General features: G+C 36.1%; 2 protein-coding genes across 5 annotated transcripts; one reads left to right on the forward strand and one right to left on the reverse strand.

Moving 5' to 3' along the window:
- Positions 1-1,069: 1,069 nt before the first annotated feature.
- LOC140965221 (transcription elongation factor SPT4 homolog 1-like) lies at positions 1,070-9,513 on the reverse strand. Of its 4 annotated transcripts, none has more exons than XM_073425363.1 (6): positions 9,332-9,487; positions 8,463-8,573; positions 8,253-8,344; positions 8,092-8,147; positions 1,714-1,775; positions 1,070-1,336 (listed from the first exon to the last, which is right to left on the reverse strand). In XM_073425363.1, the coding sequence occupies exons 2-6, from the start codon at positions 8,562-8,564 to the stop codon at positions 1,286-1,288; spliced, it is 363 nt and encodes a 120-aa protein (XP_073281464.1). In that variant the 5' UTR covers positions 8,565-8,573; positions 9,332-9,487; the 3' UTR covers positions 1,070-1,285. The 4 variants fall into 4 exon arrangements, with proteins under 4 accessions (XP_073281464.1, XP_073281474.1, XP_073281481.1 ...); XM_073425373.1 differs by having other exon boundaries at positions 8,463-8,583; positions 9,346-9,472; XM_073425380.1 differs by lacking the exon at positions 9,332-9,487 and adding an exon at positions 8,759-9,314 and having other exon boundaries at positions 8,463-8,583.
- Positions 9,514-11,155: 1,642 nt separating this feature from the next.
- LOC140965244 (uncharacterized) lies at positions 11,156-14,125 on the forward strand. Its single transcript, XM_073425391.1, has 4 exons — positions 11,156-11,678; positions 12,142-12,370; positions 13,527-13,651; positions 13,804-14,125. The coding sequence occupies exons 1-4, from the start codon at positions 11,370-11,372 to the stop codon at positions 13,885-13,887; spliced, it is 747 nt and encodes a 248-aa protein (XP_073281492.1). The 5' UTR covers positions 11,156-11,369; the 3' UTR covers positions 13,888-14,125.
- The last annotated feature ends 5,076 nt before the right edge of the window (positions 14,126-19,201 follow it).

The raw sequence follows: 19,201 nt of genomic DNA on the forward strand, positions 1-19,201 counted from the left end.
CAATCACATTGATGGTGACTTCTTCAATCCAACCTAGGTGAGGTTCCATTAGGAGATTATGTGCTACACTAGGTGCCCATCCACATTCATTTGGCACCAAATGAACCATGAAGATCCACCAAGTGTGTTGGTCGATCATAAAATCTCCCGGTTTAATTAGTGAAGAGTTTTTCGTATCAAATACCCAAATAATTTCAAGTAGAAGATTTAAAAACATTTGTGGTATATATGGAATACAAAATCGATATCGTTGGGAATACGAACAAAGTCTGACATTGGAAATTCATGGAGATGATCGCTTGTTTATAAGATAAAAGATATCTCTAATGGTATAATATTTTTTTGGGTAAAGTTCTACGAGAGTTTGAGCTTAAACTGAACAATATCATATTTATAGAGATATGTGAGTTCCACTTACCACATATATTAAGTACCAGCAATTCAACATATACATATACATACACATTATTGAACAACAAAAAAGGATCTGGATCTCATACAGTGCACCAACCACATCATTTGGTGTTGTGGATATTTAATGAGCTCTGTTGATTTGAGCTTATTTTAAACTAGTTTTTTAGGTTTGATTTTATTTTCTTCTCGATTATTTCATCTTGTCTTCTTTTGTTCATTTTCTTCTTTTTCTTGTTTTTTTTCTCTCATTCAATTTTATTATTATTTTTATTTTTACAAGAAATAATATAACATATAAATTTCGATTTTCTTGTTCTTTTGAATGTCTAAATCTTTTTCTAATTGTTTGTACTATCAAATTTTTTACTTGGTTTTGTTTGTTTATATTTATATTGTGCTATTGATCTGAAACTCTTATTAATTAAAATGTTTATATTATTTCATATAAAATTGTTCGTTAATATTTGTGGGAGTAGAAAAAATTGGAGGAAAATGGAGGGAAAATAAAAGAAGAAACAAGTGGGAAAAAAGTGAAAAAAAATAGAAGAATTTAAAAAATTAAAAGAAAAATAATATTGAAAAAAATTGTGAAAATTGCCATGTATGCACACAACATCATTTGCTGTTTTACTCAACACTGTAGGGGATCCTGATCCAACGAAGGGGCATGCGATCGAAAAATGAAATGCATTAAACAGCTTGTTCATTAATGCAACACAAGCATCAAGAACGCTTCTTTAATCATAAAAAATATAGAATAACTCAAAAATGCTTCTTGAATCATCAAAATAAATGACATAGCTATGTCACACGACCCCACAGATGTATACTAAAGAAGTAGAGAATATCATCAGGGAAAACATTCAATCACTTATGCTCGTTTTGGTGGAACATATGGCACATGCTCGTCTTCACAAATATTCTGCAATCATGCGCGAATAATTTATCAGAAACAGTAGACATAACAGATAAAGAACGTTAATAGCAAACTTATGACTATATGGTGAACAAGCACGGCTAGTGACACACTTAGTTTACTTTAGTCAAGATCAACTAAATGAAACTATAGAGTTTTCTGCGTGCAGAAAAGGTTGAGTGACACTGATAAAATTGGCCATGACTGGGGCCGACTCAAAATTAATATGGGGCCATCCTATTTTGTTTCTCCTTCTGGGCAAGAACATTTAAAACCACGTAAGAAAACACAGGGCTAACGGATCGATGAAGAGGGGGAATAGATAGTAGGGTAAGACCATTTTTTGGGTTTATTTACTTGAAGTGATACCCAAGATAGCATACCTGCAGGTCGTGAGGGAGTGCTTCAGAAACTGCAAGTGTGTAACAACCAGGAACGAATTTTCCTGAAAAGTTTCAAAACAATCACACAAACGAAATAATCATAGTACATTTTTTCATCATAACAAGACACGTAGAGGTATGCATCAAAACAGCATGCAAAAGGGAGCGTGAGGATGTGCAAAAGAAATTATGTTCGATGAAAAATGAGCTAGCCCAATCTCTTGAAGGTTCATGGAAGAAAGAGGAATAATGGTGAAGAAAGAATGCGAAAATCCTTCTTCATTTCCCCTAAAAAATCTAATAGCAAAGTTCACATTTGTCTCCTTGATGTGATCTATCTTCCAGATCTTAATGCTAACATTATAAGTCATATTTAACAGATATTCCCAACCATTCAATCCTTTGTTGGTAATTATGGCCTCTGTCTTTAGCATGAAAACATGCAGGTTGTCTACAGCAGCCAATTTTTTTTTAAGAAAAGGAAATCTAAATGGTTCGAGGTTCTGAAAAATCACTGTCACGAGCCGCGAAGACGACGTGGGCCGAGAAGGGGTTGTGGACAACAATGTGGAGAACGAGCCCAAGAGGTATCAACGTTTCACACATGGGAAATTTAGGGTTAAAAGTTGAGGAGCAAGAAGATTCTTTCCTTAGTTAGCAAAGATAATTATTTCCTTGTTTTTACTATTTTCTTGTTTTTTGAGATTTCAGCATATCTTTTAAATTTGGTAGGATTTCCTTTCCGTTGTGGGGGATTGCATCATTAGTATATATAGGGATTTGGGAGAAAGAGATGCTGAGGAAAAAATATTATCAATAAAAGTTTATTTTCAAGATCGGGTGGTTCTCTTGTTCTCTCGAGCCCCAATTCTTCAACTAATCATAGGTCGTCAAGGGCGTAAATCAAAACGACAGGAATCCTACTCCGAACGAGAAGATTTCACTGTCAAACGACCCATAACACGATCCCTAACGCAGGCACGTAACATATTGGTATCAGAGCCAGCCGTTATGGGGGATATCAACAAGCTGGAACAACAATTTGCGGCATTAATGAACATGTATCAGGAGGATAAACGTGCAACCGAACAGCGGCAGCAGGAGATGGCCGCACAATTGCAGGAGCTTTCACTGAGCTTGACAAACACACGTTCTGAACATTCAGGAGGGCACAACGGGGAAAGTAGCTACAAGGACTCGCGCATTCCGCGCCGTGAGGACTCGAAGCGCATCGACGAAGGAGAAGGCCGTAGGTATATTCCAAAATACTCAAAACTAGATTTTCCTAGTTACAATGGCCAGGGAGACCCGTTGGGATGGATCCATCGGTGCGAACATTTTTTTCGACATCAACATACACCGGAAGAGGAGAAGGTGGAGTTAGCATCCTTCCACCTAGAAGAAGAAGCGCAAGTATGGTTCCTCAAATTGGAAAGGGATAGGCCGAACTTACAGTGGGAAGAGTTCAAGATCCAATGCAATCTCCGATTTGGCCCGACGATCCGCAGCAATAAATTGGGAGAATTATCTAAGTTACGCCAAACAGGAACAGTAGGGGAATATCAGCGCCGATTCGAACAACTGGCTGCTCATGCCTGTGCTCTCACCAGTGAACAAGAAGTAGAAATATTCATCAGCGGGTTAAGGGAGCAGATTGCAATTGAGGTGGAAATCCAGCAGCCCAAGGATTTAGCAAGCGCAATGAGCCTTGCTCGCCTATTCGAGCGAAAAGAAGGGACTCAAGCACCGCGCAAACCCGGGGTTAATCCGAGTCCACCGCCGTTTGTTAAGAAATTGAATCGAGCGGAGATGGAGGAGCGCCGATCACGGGGGCTCTGTTTTAACTGTGATGAAATGTATGTCCCCGGTCATCGATGCAAAAAATTATTTTGGTTAGAACTAACCGATGAAGAACAAGGTGAATCAGAGGAATCCCACGACTTGGGGCTGACCATAAACGCTATTTCGGGGTCCTCACAAGCGCAAACCATGAAAATTAAAGGGGCTATTAATGGTGTTCCGGTCTTGGTACTCATAGATTCGGGCAGCACACACTGCTTCTTGGACACCAACTTGGCCGATAAATTGAAGTTGCCAATAGAAAATCCAGCAGCCCTTTGGGTAACAGTGGCCAGTGGAAAAAAATTATCATGCACTGGAGTTTGTCGTAACATAAACATCCAACTGGAGCGACATTCCTTTTGTGTGGAATTTTTCATTTTCTCATTAGGTGAATTCGGAGCAGTCTTGGGCGTGAATTGGCTCAAAACACTGGGTCCTATTACATGGAACTTCAAGGATATGTCGATGAGATTCTTGCAAGGGGGCACAACAATTGCATTATACGGCGTACAAAAAGGCGGCACTACAACTAGTCTGCATTTATCTACGTTGTGTAACAATAAAGAAGACTCCCAGGGACAATTAGCACATCTTTTGGAAGAATTTTCTGATATCTTTGCTGAACCAGGGGGACTTCCGATTTCTCGCAGCGCCAATCACAAAATTATATTGGAACACGGTGCCAATCCCGTCGTGGTGCGCCCATATCGATATCCTCATGCACAAAAAGATGAAATTGAGCGACAATGCGCTGATATGCTCGAGAAATGTCTCATTCGGCCCAGCAATTCGCCATTTTCATCCCCAGTACTTCTAGTCAAGAAAAGTGACAACACTTGGAGGTTTTGTGTCGACTATCGGGCTCTTAATGCAAAAACTATCAAGGATAAATTCCCGATCCCGGTCATAGACGAGCTTCTGGAGGAGCTTCATGGTGCGAAATATTTTTCAAAGCTGGATCTGCGGGCCGGATACCACCAGATTCTTATGGATCCTAGTTGCGTGCACATGACAGCCATCCGCACCCACCACGGCCACTTTGAGTTTGTCGTAATGCCCTTTGGCCTTACCAACGCCCCTTCTACCTTCCAATCAATCGTGAACTCGGTATTTGGACGATATTTGAGGCAATTTATTTTGGTTTTCTTTGATGATATCTTGATCTACAGCCCAACGTGGGACGACCACTTGTGTCACATTCGCACAGTTTTTTCAATATTACGGCAACAACAATTTGTCTTGAAGCGATCTAAGTGTATCTTCGCCAAAAAAGAGGTGGCCTATCTAGGGCACGTCGTCAATCAAACGGGTGTCAAGGTTGATGAGGACAAGATTAAGGCAATCACACAATGGCCAGCCCCAAACACAGTTAAAGGGTTGCGAGGATTTTTGGGGCTCACCGGTTATTATCGTAAATTCGTCAAGGATTATGGCACCATCGCAGCTCCCCTTACGCAGCTATTAAAAAAGAACTCCTTCAAGTGGAGCGACGAGGCTTCTCGTGCGTTTGCCTTATTAAAAACTGTTATGACAACAACCCCTGTTCTTGCCTTGCCGGATTTTTCAGCACACTTTGTGGTCGAGTGCGACGCTTCTGATACTGGGATTGGTGCAGTTTTGCATCAAAATGGGCGTCCCATTGCTTTCTTTAGCCAACCCTTACCACAACGACACAAAAAGCTTCCTGCATATGAGAAAGAGTTGATTGGGTTAGCTAAAGCGGTGCGCCATTGGCGACCTTATTTTTGGGGCAACACTTTTGTGGTTCGCACCGATCATTATAGCCTTAAATTTTTACTGGAACAGCGGATTACGACTTCACCACAGCAGCATTGGGTTAGCAAGCTTCTGGGTTTTGATTTTCACGTGGAATACAAAGCAGGCAGCACCAACGTGGTGGCGGATGCGCTGTCCAGACGTGATGATGCGGAGGGCAGTTTACAAGCTATCTCCCTGCCGCAATCCGCGATTTTCAGCACCATTCGGGAGGAACATAGGGACACGGCCGAGCTTCAACCCCTTATCCAGAAAATCCAGCAAGGCGAAGCTATAGGGCCTTGGGAATTCCGGGATGGTCTTATATGGTATCGCCAGCGTATTTATTTGCCGAAGATCTCTCCCTCCATTGCCAGTATCATTTCGGATACCCATAATGCCTACCATGAGGGCTTCCAGAAAACTGTTCACCGCATTTCCCGTGATTTCTTTTGGGCGGGAATGAAACGCCAAGTCCAAGAGTATGTGGCTACGTGTCTCATATGTCAACGTAATAAGGTGGAACTTTTAAAACCGGCAGGGTTACTCCAACCCCTACCGATACCTCAGCATATATGGGCCGATATTTCCATGGATTTTGTTGAAGGGCTTCCGGTGTCACAAGGCAAAAGTGTGCTATTGGTCGTTGTCGATCGCCTCTCTAAATATGCTCATTTTTTGGCCCTCTCCCATCCGTATACCGCGGTGCACGTCGCTCGCATTTTCTTTGATCACGTGTTTAAATTGCATGGGCTACCAGAGACAATTGTTACTGATCGGGATGTCACTTTTACAAGCTCTTTTTGGAAGGAACTTTTCCGACTGAGTGGTTCACAATTATGCTTTACGTCGGCATATCACCCACAATCTGATGGTCAAACAGAGGCTGTTAATCGCATCATGGAAATGTATTTGCGCTGCTTTACAGGGGATTATCCAAAGAAATGGGTAGGTTGGCTGTCATGGTCTGAGTATTGCTACAACACCAGTTTTCACTCTTCTCTTCGCAACTACACCATTTGAAGCCGTCTATGGGCGCCCCCCACCACGCCTGTTGTCATGTTGCCCCGGTCTTTCACGCATTGATTCTGTGGATAGAGAATTACAAACTCGTGATCAAGTTCTTGGGGAATTAAAAAACAGACTCTTGCAAGCACAAAACTCCATGAAGACACAATATGATGCTACTCATCGGGAACTCCAGTTCGACGTGGGGGACAAGGTACTGCTCAAACTGCAGCCATATCGTCAGAAATCCGTAGCTTTTCGCAAAAATCAGAAACTCGGCCCCCGTTACTATGGTCCATTTTCGGTAGCTAGTCGCATTGGCTCCGTCGCCTACAAACTTCAACTCCCAGAATCATCCAAGATCCATCCCGTTTTCCATGTTTCATCACTCAAGAAGTTCAAGGGCAATCAGGAGGCAGACCCCGTACTTCCACATTTTCCCCTAGACGAGGAGAACAGACAACCACAGGCCATCCTTGATACCCGCATACGCAATGGCGGCCACGAGTTTTTAGTTCATTGGCAAGGGCTGGCACCATCTGAGGCTTCTTTGGAAGCGGGTTCAGCCTTCGCAACCCAATTCCCTTCTTTCAAGTTTGAGGACAAACTTGCATCTCAAGGGGACGGCAATGTCACGAGCCGCGAAGACGACGTGGGCCGAGAAGGGGTTGTGGACAACAATGTGGAGAACGAGTCCAAGAATGGGGAGGACGAGCCCAAGAGGTATCAACGTTTCACACATGGGAAATTTAGGGTTAAAAGTTGAGGAGCAAGAAGATTTTTTCCTTAGTTAGCAAAGATAATTATTTCCTTGTTTTTACTATTTTCTTGTTTTTTGAGATTTCAGCATATCTTTTAAATTTGGTAGGATTTCCTTTCCGTTGTGGGGGATTGCATCATTAGTATATATAGGGATTTGGGAGAAAGAGATGCTGAGGAAAAAATATTATCAATAAAAGTTTATTTTCAAGATCGGGTGGTTCTCTTGTTCTCTCGAGCCCCAATTCTTCAACTAATCATAGGTCGTCAAGGGCGTAAATCAAAACGACAGGAATCCTACTCCGAACGAGAAGATTTCACTGTCCAACGACCCATAACATGATCCCTAACGCAGGCACGTAACAATCACCATTGGCCAGCTTGAACATAGTTGTGCTAACATGCATCATGGAGAATACAGATGATTATTATGTGGACATAATGGCCGTGGAACAGATATAAAATGGTTTTACAGTTGACTTCAAGTAGAAAAATAATCAGAGAGACAAACTAAGCATTGTCCCGAGGTATTCATGGGTTTTTCAAGGAGATGCGGAGTGGTTTAAATCCCCAGTTATAGTGATGCCTGAGTTGAGAATTTTTTGACGCCTTGCAAGATTAAAGCATAGGTTTAATACGAGGCAACACATATCTTTTACACTGCAGCTTGGAAGAATTAATTCAATGAGGAACAAATCCCAAGTTCTCTGGACTTGTTTGCACTGGGCATGATGACTTTACATTAAAGAAAATGAAAGAAGACAAAATTCATCACACATGGGTGTGATATCGAAGGTTTTTTTAGACATACTGTAAGAATAGGAAAAATCAAAACAAACACGTTTTTTTCTTCATGCATAATTTCCAAGCTTGATATGACATACAGATAATAATTTATCTATCTTAAGGTTCATCGACTCACAACTACTTTAATTTTTTATATTTGTGATACAGAAAATCATTTTATATAAGTGAGAGCAACATGATTCTAAAATAGTATAGCAATGAAAATACCGATGCGGAGCCACCGAGCAGCCCAACTCCTAGCAGGGTCCATGACAGAGATTATCCTATTTGATTCATAAAACAAATAGTGTGAAATAGATTACAGCAACAAAATGTTTCATTTCTCTGACTAATTATTTATTTTATAAGTGATATTAAAAGAGTAAAACCCGGTGAAATTGGGAGTCGTGCAGTCAACAACGCGTTCATGGTCATCCTCCATTTGAAAGAAAGGGCAGTTCTCGCACCCTGATTCCCGAAACTGCAATAGTAGCATGTGTAAAACATGGAAAATATCAAATTTCATATTGAAAATGAAAAAAATAAAAGTAAAAAAGGAAACAAACAGGAACACATAAATTTATGGGGATAAAGCCAACCTGATCATACGTCTTAACAAGACGGCAGCGAAGACAAGCTCGAAGCTCATGTCCAAAGCTTGTGGGTATCTGTGCAGCCACTACTCCCCCATGATTAGCCATTGCTTCCCTCTAGGTGGTACTACAAGAACAATGAAGGCAGAACTATTAACAGGGTATAATATTACCAAATAGTTTTGCACAAAAGTCATCCTCAGAAGTATAAGCAGTAGTCAATCAATCCCGCCGATCATCCTGATCCCATGAAAAAATTTGAAAATTGTAATTGCAAAATTCTTACAAATTTATTTTTCTACCCCAATTATGTTAGACAACCGTAGCTGTGCCCCGGCATCCAGCCCATCCCACTGCAACAAATCGTACCTCAGAATACACGAAAAGCAACTTCTTTCATACCAATAACTACACGGCTAGGATGGTTGACATGGAAAAAATATGTGTACTGAATTATAAATTTTATACAAATACTCCACAGGTAGTAAGTAGCTTACTACTAACTTGTTCAAGACCCTTAAACCTTAAAGAGGATTAGAGCAAAAAATCAAATCAATTCATTCAAATTAGATGAACATAAAAAAAAGGAAACAACGACAATCAGAATAAGTTCACAAGTCAATAAATAACAAATCGAAAAACGTGAGAGATGTATCAGCTCAATGGCTTCTAATTTACAGACATCAAATTCATTCATTCTCACTTTCCCTTGTCACACAAATTGAAACAGCACATGAAAACACGCATCCTGATTGTAAAAAAAGTTCACTTTTTTTTTAAATCACACAAATATAAGAAATGAATACAACTAACCATTTTCTGGAATTTTTAGGACAATAAAACAGAAAAACATATAAAATTAGGTTGAATTATACCTCACTGGTAATACCGTCAAGCTTTATCAAATTTTTGCTTCGACTATGGCCTCCTTTCAACGGTTCCGGATTCAGAGTCCGATTTTTCGCCTGGCGATGAATGTATTATTTTCCTGAAATATGCATATGAATGCGAATGAACTCGGGTTAATAGACTGGGCTATCTGATTTGTTGGGCTTCATGGCAATTGGGATATTAATTACCACACCAACGTAACCAAATTTTTTAAAATAATAACGATTACGTATATAAATAAAGATTATGATTACTATTTTGATATAATTTTTAATTATTATTTGAATAACGATAATTTAATTATATTAAATATGTTAATTTTAAGGTAATATGAGAATTTTTTAAGGCAAAAACTTATGTGAGACGGTCTCATGGGTCGTATTTTGTGAGACATATATTTTATTTGGGTCATCAATGAAAAAGTATTACTTTTTATCTTAAGAATATTATTTTTTATTGTGAATATCGGTAGGGTTGACCCGTCTCACAGATAAATATTCATGAGACCGTCTCACAAGATACCTACTCATTTTTTAATATCTAAAATGGATTAGATGTTGAGTAAGTCTCTTGTGAGACGGTCTCACGAATCTTTATCTGTGAGACGGGTCAACCCTACCAATATTCACAATAAAAAGTAATACTCTTAGCATAAAAAAGTAATACTTTTTCATGGATGACCCAAATAAGAGATCTGTTTCACAAAATATGACCCGTGAGACTGTCTCACACAAGTTTTTGCCTTATATGTTGTAGTATTTTTGTAAAAAATAATTTGTGTAACAAAATTGTAGCATTAAGAATTTCAATTTTATATATAATATAGATAACACAAAACTTTATTCCTTTGATATGTGTAAATATAATCTGAAATAAAAAATACAAATAAAAAAATCAAATAATTTCATAAGATCAAATATTAAGCAAGTCACTAGTTTTTTTAAAATAATATTAAAATAACAAAATATATATAAAAAAAAGAAACTTTTAAAATTTTTATAATAAAGCGGTTTGCTTTCTAAGGAGTCGATGTTCTTTAATGTTGGATAATATAAATATTGTAATAATTGACCTCGTAAAAAGAGTTGATGTTTCTGTATGATAATGTGAGCCACAAAATAAAGAATATATCATATACTAATAAGTCACGAAGATAACATCGTCAACAAGAAAATGATAAGAGTGAATTTTGGCTGATACGAGATAATATCAACAATAAGACATACTCGTATTCTGAATCATGAGTCTAACATGACACCTACGCATGTGTAATCTTTTATGTCCATATGTTGCTTAGTATGAGGTTTTGCATTGCACAATATAAAGAAATAAAGTTGCGTTTCTATTAACAACTATAAATTTTGGCATATTGATAAAACTGTGGAAAATGCTCGACACCCAACCCTAATTTCATGAAAATTATTTTATTATTATTTTTATTTTTAATATTTCTAATGTTATTAATTTTTTTTAATATTATTTGTTGTTAGCTTTGGGGAACAAAANAATTATTGATGAAACATATCAAACTTTTTATTATTATTGTTATTTTTAATATTTCTAATGTTATTAATTTATTTTTATATTATTTGGATTATTAATATTATTATTCTTATTTTATTTCTTATTAATAATCACAAGTTTAATTGATATGTAATAATATTTTATTTCTTATCAATAATCACAAGTTAGTATTTAATTTAAAAAATAAAAAGTTCGATATGTTTCATCAATAATTTAAAAATATTAAATATATGATTTAATATTATATATATATATAATTTAAGAATTGTTTTTTTTGTTCCCCAAAGCCAGTGACTGTAATCGTGAAAGGAAGTGGGTCGGTCTGGTTCCGTTGTGAGACCTAGGCATTACAGTGAAATCTGAATCTTCTCTTCCCCTGCTCTTCCCCAATCTCCGCCGCCCTTTTCCTCTAGCTTCCCTCGGAGACACGCAAGTTTCAACTTCCTCTGTCAAATACTCTGTGTTTTCTCCCGATTAGAAAGTATTTAAGAAAGAAAAATGAGATTTGATTTCATAACAAACTTCGCCAAATGCGCTGTTCTCCAACACCCAGAGCGACGTTTCTATGGCATATACAACCGCCAATGCCACAGCCCGTCCCAGCTCCATCAAAGAACCAATATTTCTGGAAGCCCATTTAGAATTTCCTCGCACTTCGTAATTTTGTGCAAGCGGTATTCGTCGAAATCGGCTAATTCGAATATGGGACTCCTGGCTTGGTATTTAGGCATGCTGGAGTCGCGTCCGATTCTGACGAAGAGCATATCTTCGGCCATTATTTACGCGGCAGCTGATGTCACCTCGCAGGTGGTTTTACATGCTTGTTAATTCCTCTGTTCATAAGTTTCTCTGATTAGATTCTGCCATATTAAAGCTCGATTAATGAAAAGATTGGCTTCGATCGGTATAAATGGTTAGTGCATTTTGGCATTCTTTAAGTTTGGTTGATTATAACTATTTAAGATTATCGCATGAAGCCGTAAGATTTTGATTATTGCAGGAATAATAATGTCTTTATTGAGGCTTTATTGTTAATTTGTGTGCACCAATAATTCATTTTCTATGATTTTATCAGCCGGAAGTTGATCATAAGTAAAAAATGTTCAGTCATGTCAAATTCTGTGTGTAAATGTTGGGAAATTTAACTGATTAGAGTGCATTGTGCCGTTGATACAAAACATTTATTTGTTTTTGGTTGTGAATATAAAATACCGGTGTGTGAAGCATTATGAATTGAGATGATTGATTACTTGTGTCTGAACTTTGTTAGACAATTACTATGGAGCCACACGATGCATGGGATCCAATAAGGACATTGAGGATGGCTGGTTTTGGGCTGATGATTTTAGGTCCGTCGCAGCATTTTTGGTTTAATTTTGTGGGGAGAGTGGTACCAAAGCGCGATGTGATAAGTACTTTCAAGAAGTTGACTATGGGACAACTTTTCTATGGACCTACTATAAATGGCATTTTCTTCTCTTTTAATGCAGCTCTTCAAGGTATGCTACCCTTTCTTTGCAATATTTGAAAACTAAAATTGCAGCAATATCATTCTGTCAATATCTATGTCATTTATCTGTTCCCTTCCGATGTATTTTGATTGTATTAGTTGAATTTATATTCCCCAATGCTACATTTGGATTGTCTATTTAAGCTGTATGGATTTAAAATCCATCTTCCAAATTCATCGTATACATTTGGCAACAAGAATAAAATAATGATTTTGAAATAAGCCTTTCAAATCCAATGCATTATTAGCTCGTTTCGGGGGCATTTGAAATTTCTGTTAAAATATCACACCAAATCTATGTATTTTCCAATCCATTCATTTAATATTGATTGTCAGATCCAAATCCAGCCATTCAAACACAAGTATTGAATATAAAACTTCTGAGGTTATAGCTATTTGTTCTCACTCGAGGATGCGGTATATAGATGTCGAAACATCTACTTCAGCGACAAACATCAAATTCTATTAATGAGTTTAAAATCTTGCTGATTGGATTAAATATAAATTAATCTTACTAGGGTTTGTCATTGTATGTTCTTGCTGGTAATGTTAAACCTGGTGGCGGGATTTTACCTTGTGGTTTTTTATAAGCTATGTATGAATTGAAAGATTTTGATATAGATTTGGAAACAGTCGTTTCATCATCATTTCAGTTAACACAGTATCTAAGGATCTGAAGACCATAAAAAAATCTAACCTTTTGGGTATAACAAAGTTCAAAATTATAAATCCGAAACGAATAATTCCAAAATGCTCAACAAATTTTTTTATTCAAAGATTACCTATTATAAATTTCAAAATAATGCAACTGGGTGTAGATAATGAGTTTACACAAGTATGCACCCATTCTAAGACAAGCATGAGGCTTTATCATCATCCTTTGAAATTAAAAAATCTTTTGGTAGCGACAAAAACTTGAAAAAACAAAGAAGTTTGGCTTTACTGTATCTGGTCGTGAAAGTGAAGGGAGATTTTGGTTGCCATAATGTTTCCGTGTTATGTTGATATTGTCAAACTAGGTTGAATCATATCTTTAAGAAACAAACGGTTTCTCTATATATAAAGAAACTTATACATATATTGTCAGTTTTGTTTTTGTGTTGATTCAACCTTTTGAAATGGCTTTACTTTAATGCTATATTAAGGTGAAAATGGGAATGAGATTGTTGCCAGATTGAAGCGAGACCTGATCCCTACATTGTTAAACGGCCTTCTATATTGGCCGATGTGTGATTTCTTCACGTACAAGATCATTCCCGTCCATCTGCAGGTACTTTAACGTCTCCAAGTCTATCTTGACATTTTTATATACCGGCAGTTCAGTACAGAAATTTGAAGTCTCTAAGCTTTAAATCCGCAATAGTGAGATTACTTTTAACTCAATAAGTTCTGTAACATTTTCCATGTGCCACTCTTTTGCAGCCCTTGATGAATAGTTCATTTGCGTTCTTGTGGACCATATACTTGACATATATGGCAAGCTTGCAGAAAGCCATTCCCGAGTAGCTTGCTAGTTCCTTCTTCATGCATCTTACTAGACGGACGTTTAGGTGGGTAAGATTCGTTCGCTTTTCCAACACCGCAGAATTTGGAATCCTGTGGTATTTGTCATTTTCTTATGTACTCTCTACTTCAATTAGTCGTTGTTGAGCATAACTCAATAGCATAACAAATTTTTACGGCTGTAGCTGACGCTTTGGTTTCTCGGTGAGTCTCAGTTGTTACAAACATGTACTCCATGTGTTACAAGCAGTGTTTTAAAAAGCCCGCTTAAGCCTCGCTTAAGCGCGCTTAAGCTTGAAGCTCGGCAAAAACTCCCCGCTTCGGAGAAAGCGGAAAAAAGCGGTCAAACTATAGTTTGAACGAATTAAGCGTTTAATTAAGCGTACTTAAGCACAATTAATCACATCTATTTATTTTTTAATTTTGAAGGTATGTCTTTTTATTTTAAAATAATAAATTATGTTTATAATTTAGATGTTTATTTTTAAATTTTAATTATGATTAAGCGTGTCTGATAATGATTTGACAAATATTTAACATTTTTAATGTGGTCTAGTTGCAAAAACAAATAAAGATTGTAATGTTGAGATTTTTATGCTTCTATAAATATGAGAATTAATGCATCAAACTTAAATTTATCATATTTATGTATTATTTGATCTATTTATTGGTTTGAGATAATTACAATTACACTAAAGATAAAAAAACGTTTTTTCACGCTTAAGCTTGTGCTAATCTCGCTTAAGCTTGAAAAGCTTGGAGCTCGACATCCGCGCTTCGGGGCGCTTCACCCTTTTTAGAACCTTGGTTACAAGTGCAATGGAAGCTCTCTTCATCTTCACAATTTTGTACTCCATATATTTGTGGAAATATAATAAAATAAAATTGTGACTGAATCTGTGTCAAGAAATAAAATATTAAAAAAACTATGGAGGATTCCAATTTTTCTTTGTACAGACGAGCTTTAAATTTTATTTGCTGTGTGTATATTTTTTCAGAAAAAAAGTAAAATCTAAAAGCGACACAGGGGATATGAATACAAGAATATTTTTTATGTCAAAAATATTATTTTTCAGTGAAATTGTTTTACGAGATACTTACTCATATATCCATACAATACATCTTTGTGATTTTCGTCTATATTATTAAATTTATGTTTTAAATCTGTATTTTGCAATTTTAGACAATTTTTCAATATATATTTTTTTTTATGAAAATGTTGATTTAGTATTGTATCTGTCACGTTATATCGATTATGTCTCAATATATATCGAAAAAAAGACTAAAATTGAAAAAAATAATAAACACGAGATATAAGAATAAAATTGTAAAAAAACAAATATATAAAACCAAATTTAGCATGGTGATTGTGAAACCCAATCATCGAGTCTCATTACCTCGCACAATCAAACGAATCGGACACGGTGAAACCAATGTTGGAATCCAACGAACGCGTCGGCAGAAATTTGTTGCTGTGAGTTCCATTCTCGTACGCAAATCCCCTCATTCGGAGGAAAGACAACCCCCAAAAAAAATAAATAAATAATTGCCACAATTTCTAGGCCTCGAAGTCGTAAGGTGAAAATTCTCGCAATTTTTTTTTTGTTAATTATGCCGTGATTTGATTTCCGTATTAATTACTTGGTAATTTTGATCAAAGTTTTTCGATGCGATTTATCTAAATAATATGGTTAGCCGATTGTTACTTTAGTACGAGATTATCTGGTACACACCAAAAAGTATAGCAACGTCAGTAAAAAAATTTATATATTTTCTCATCAATATTTAGTGTGTTGAGTTGTTGGATATATCATAATTTATGCAGCTTAATTATATTTTTAGTCACTCTTGTTTTCTGAATTTTCCAACATATACTTTAATTTCTGGATTTTAATTATCTTTGCTCCCAACAATAATTTATTGTTAAAAACTAGCGTACATTCAAAAATGCCTGACACCAACGTCTTGGATGAAGATGACATTACTTTTAAATTTCATGGGATTTTAGAAAAAAAACTTGGTTTTACCTCCTATAATCAGTCCTGAGTTACCTAAATGATAATACACAATGGATAATTCCACATGACTCAAAATATGGACCCTCAAATCTCTATGTTTGCAAACCACTAAAAAAAATTTACTCCGAATCTGTGAACGCGCGCATTTCTTAAGATGGATGCTGTGAGTATGAGGACGTCCATATCTTGTGGAACATGCTGAAGAGCAAAGAGATGCACCTCATGATCAGAAGCAAAAAGATCAGTCGTCGTTGGAAATTTGTTGATTGTGTCGCGGCTCGTCGTCTTTGGACATCATATGTATGTATGCGCTCTGGGGATCATACACCGGCCTTTGTTACTATTCTTCAAGGAGTAATCCAATATACATCTGGTGTGTTTGATGTAAGAAGAATGATCATCTAATGGTATAATTGGCTGTCAACATACATACTGTGTGCTTAAAGGCAGAATGTGATCCTTTGAAGTTGTATCTTATTCAAAGACGAGATACATGAATATGTACTATCATCCACCACCACCTAGCTAGATGATTTCATATATAGGCTTGGGTTGGGGTCTTTGTTTCATGGTAGAAGTCGAATACGTGCCATGTTTCATAGGCACCATGGTGTTCTTGATGTGATTCTTCAAACAAGAAATGCAAACGTGATCTAAAACGAAACTCATGCTCTCAATTCAATTAAATAAAGAACTGTTACGTGTCCCGATCTTTTGAAACAAGTAAATAGTTGTGATATTCACCCCTAAACTATGAAAATTTAGTAACAAATAATCGCGATATACAAACAATCAAAATTCAAACGAACCTTCAAAGAACTCGTCTTTGACAATCCGCGTGAAAAATAACCGACAAACGTCATAAAGATTGAATATTTGATAAGTTTTATTTTGATGAACCAAGCAAAAGCTTTTGAAATAAAAGAGAAAACTCACGAAGTTTGATTAAAAAAATATTTTCAGTAATGGTCAATAATCCAATTTACAATGTATATTAATTAAATACATGGACAATATTGTTTCTATAATTAATTTGCGTCAAAATCTTGAGTTTCTGAAGTTCTTATAGAGGGGAACGAGCTGGGGTGTGCAGGAATCCCTGCTAGGCACTATTACAAAAACGGCATTCGACAACGGATTTTATCCGTTGTCGTAGTCATACTAAAACTGTTGTAACTGAGGGTGTTGTTGAAAGTCCTTTCAACGACAACGGTTTTTATCCGTTGTGGTAGGTCGAATTTGCGACGGTTTCTTAAAACCGTCGCAAATAATAAGAAACCGTCGCAAATAATATTAGCGACAGATTTATTCAAAACCGTCCCTAATTTTGAATGAGCGACGGTTTATAATCATGATTTCCGTCGCTAAATTGTTTCGAAAAATAAAAAAAAACTTTTTATAATTTAATAAATCTAAAAAAACTAACAATCGAAACTAAAATCGTGTCAAAGAGAAAAATTTTAAGTGTTATGTGAAGTGATAAATTTGTGTAGGGAGAAAAATTTAAGTGTTGTGGAGGGAAATGGACCGAGGATGGAGGTATTTATAGACAGTTTGCGAAGGGTTTTGTTTAAACTGTCGCTATTAGCGACGGTAATTGAAAAACCGTCGCAGTTTTTAAGTTTGCGACTGTTTGGATCTTAACTGTCGCTAAATTTAGCGACGGTTTTGCCAAACCCGTCGCTAATTTAAAATTAGCGGCGGTTGTGTATTCACCGTCGCAATAGTTAGCGATGGTTGTATAAAATCCGTCGCTAAATATTGTAACGTTCTCAAAAATCGTTGTTGTTTGTCCAAAAATCACGCGCAGGGCCAGCTCCTTTTCCCTGTTGGGCCACGCCCAGATCGGCAGTTACTGTCCGATCGGCCGCGTTCGCTTCGGCCTGGAGCCTCTTTCCCTGGTCTTGTAACACCTGAATGACATTATAATGGTCATAAACTTGATTGTAATGCTTTGATAGCCCATCATGAATCCTTGAGGAGATTCTTTGTACTTTTTTTCAATAGTTATCTCGTAACGTCCGGTCAGATTCATATAAGTTCTTACATGCAAGGTAAAGACAAATAAATACTTTCACTAAATTACGTTTTATGGTATCTTTTATTAAATAAAAATTGAGTATTTTTGTAATAAATATGTCTCTCGTGATATGGTCTCACAAATCTATATTTATAATATGGGTCGACCCAAACATATTTGCAATGAAAATAATACTTTTGATATAAAAATAATATTTTTTCATGAGTTAGGTTATGTCTAAGGTCTATATCATAAAATTGACTCGTAAGACTATTTCATAAGAGTTTTTATGTTTTGTATTCTGATAAAGATACTTTGATGCTTGAAAAATATAATACTAAGTTAACAAAAGCAGTTAATCTAAAAGTTCCGTATTTTATGATAGTCGAAGAATACATGGATCCTTGAGTTTTATATATGAGTAGGTCTCTTGTGAGACGATTTCACGAATCTTTGTCTGTGAGACGGGTCAATCCTACCGATATTCATAATAAAAAGTAATACTCTTAGCATAAAAAGTAATAGTTTTTCATGAATGACCCAAATAAAAGATTTGTCTCATAAAATAAGATCCGTGAGACCGTCGCAAACAAATTTTTATCTTTATATATACGTAGATAATTTTGAATTTAGGTTATAGTAGTATTCTTCTGAATCTTCGGGATTCTCGTCCTGATTACTCGACAAGTTGCCGATAAAAACATATAAAAATGTACAAGGATATGCCATCATAGGTCGTATGTTTCCCTTTCTATAAAAGCTTCGGAAGTCCATATTGATTTGACATGTATATTTCTATACTGGTTTAATATAAAATTTTACTTTTTAAAACTTATTTAAGGTTTAATATTAGATGTCAATAGACAGAGTTATATTTTTTATAAGCTAATTTTACGTATTTTTACATCTTTTAAAGCAATTTTATAATAAAGTACTCAATACTTTATGATTAAAACAAATATGGTCTTAAGATAACAGATTCTTTTTTTTAAAAAAAAAAAAAAAAATCCCAATACGGTTATCACTTTGCAATAATTTAATATAATAATGTAGCAGCTCTGATTTCGAAATTGTGCATCGCATTGAATTCCAGCATATATGTCCAAAACAGTTTTTTACTTAATTAATAATAATAAAATAAATACTTTGGTCTTTGGAATTTGATTGCATGCATGGCCTCCCCTCTGTAATTTTATAATAATATCGTGGTGCACTGGTGCTGGCTCATCATTTCAAAATTTGTTATATTCACCGCCTAACTTTAAAATAAGTATTAAAA

This window comes from Primulina huaijiensis, chromosome 2 (genome assembly GCF_012295235.1).
Source record: "Primulina huaijiensis isolate GDHJ02 chromosome 2, ASM1229523v2, whole genome shotgun sequence".
Classification (NCBI taxonomy): Eukaryota; Viridiplantae; Streptophyta; class Magnoliopsida; order Lamiales; family Gesneriaceae; genus Primulina; species Primulina huaijiensis.

Excerpts from the sequence above, each read along its gene's own strand:
- LOC140965221 (XM_073425363.1), bottom strand. The coding sequence starts at position 8,564 with ATGGCTAATCATGGGGGAGTAGTGGCTGCACAGATACCCACAAGCTTT. Across the intron at positions 1,776-8,091 it reads TGCTCGGTGGCTCCGCATCG|GAAAATTCGTTCCTGGTTGT; the intron begins GTATTTTCATTG and ends GAAACTTTTCAG. Across the intron at positions 1,337-1,713 it reads CACTCCCTCACGACCTGCAG|AATATTTGTGAAGACGAGCA; the intron begins GTATGCTATCTT and ends GCATGATTGCAG.
- LOC140965244 (XM_073425391.1), top strand. The coding sequence starts at position 11,370 with ATGAGATTTGATTTCATAACAAACTTCGCCAAATGCGCTGTTCTCCAA. Across the intron at positions 12,371-13,526 it reads TTTTAATGCAGCTCTTCAAG|GTGAAAATGGGAATGAGATT; the intron begins GTATGCTACCCT and ends TGCTATATTAAG. Across the intron at positions 13,652-13,803 it reads TCATTCCCGTCCATCTGCAG|CCCTTGATGAATAGTTCATT; the intron begins GTACTTTAACGT and ends ACTCTTTTGCAG.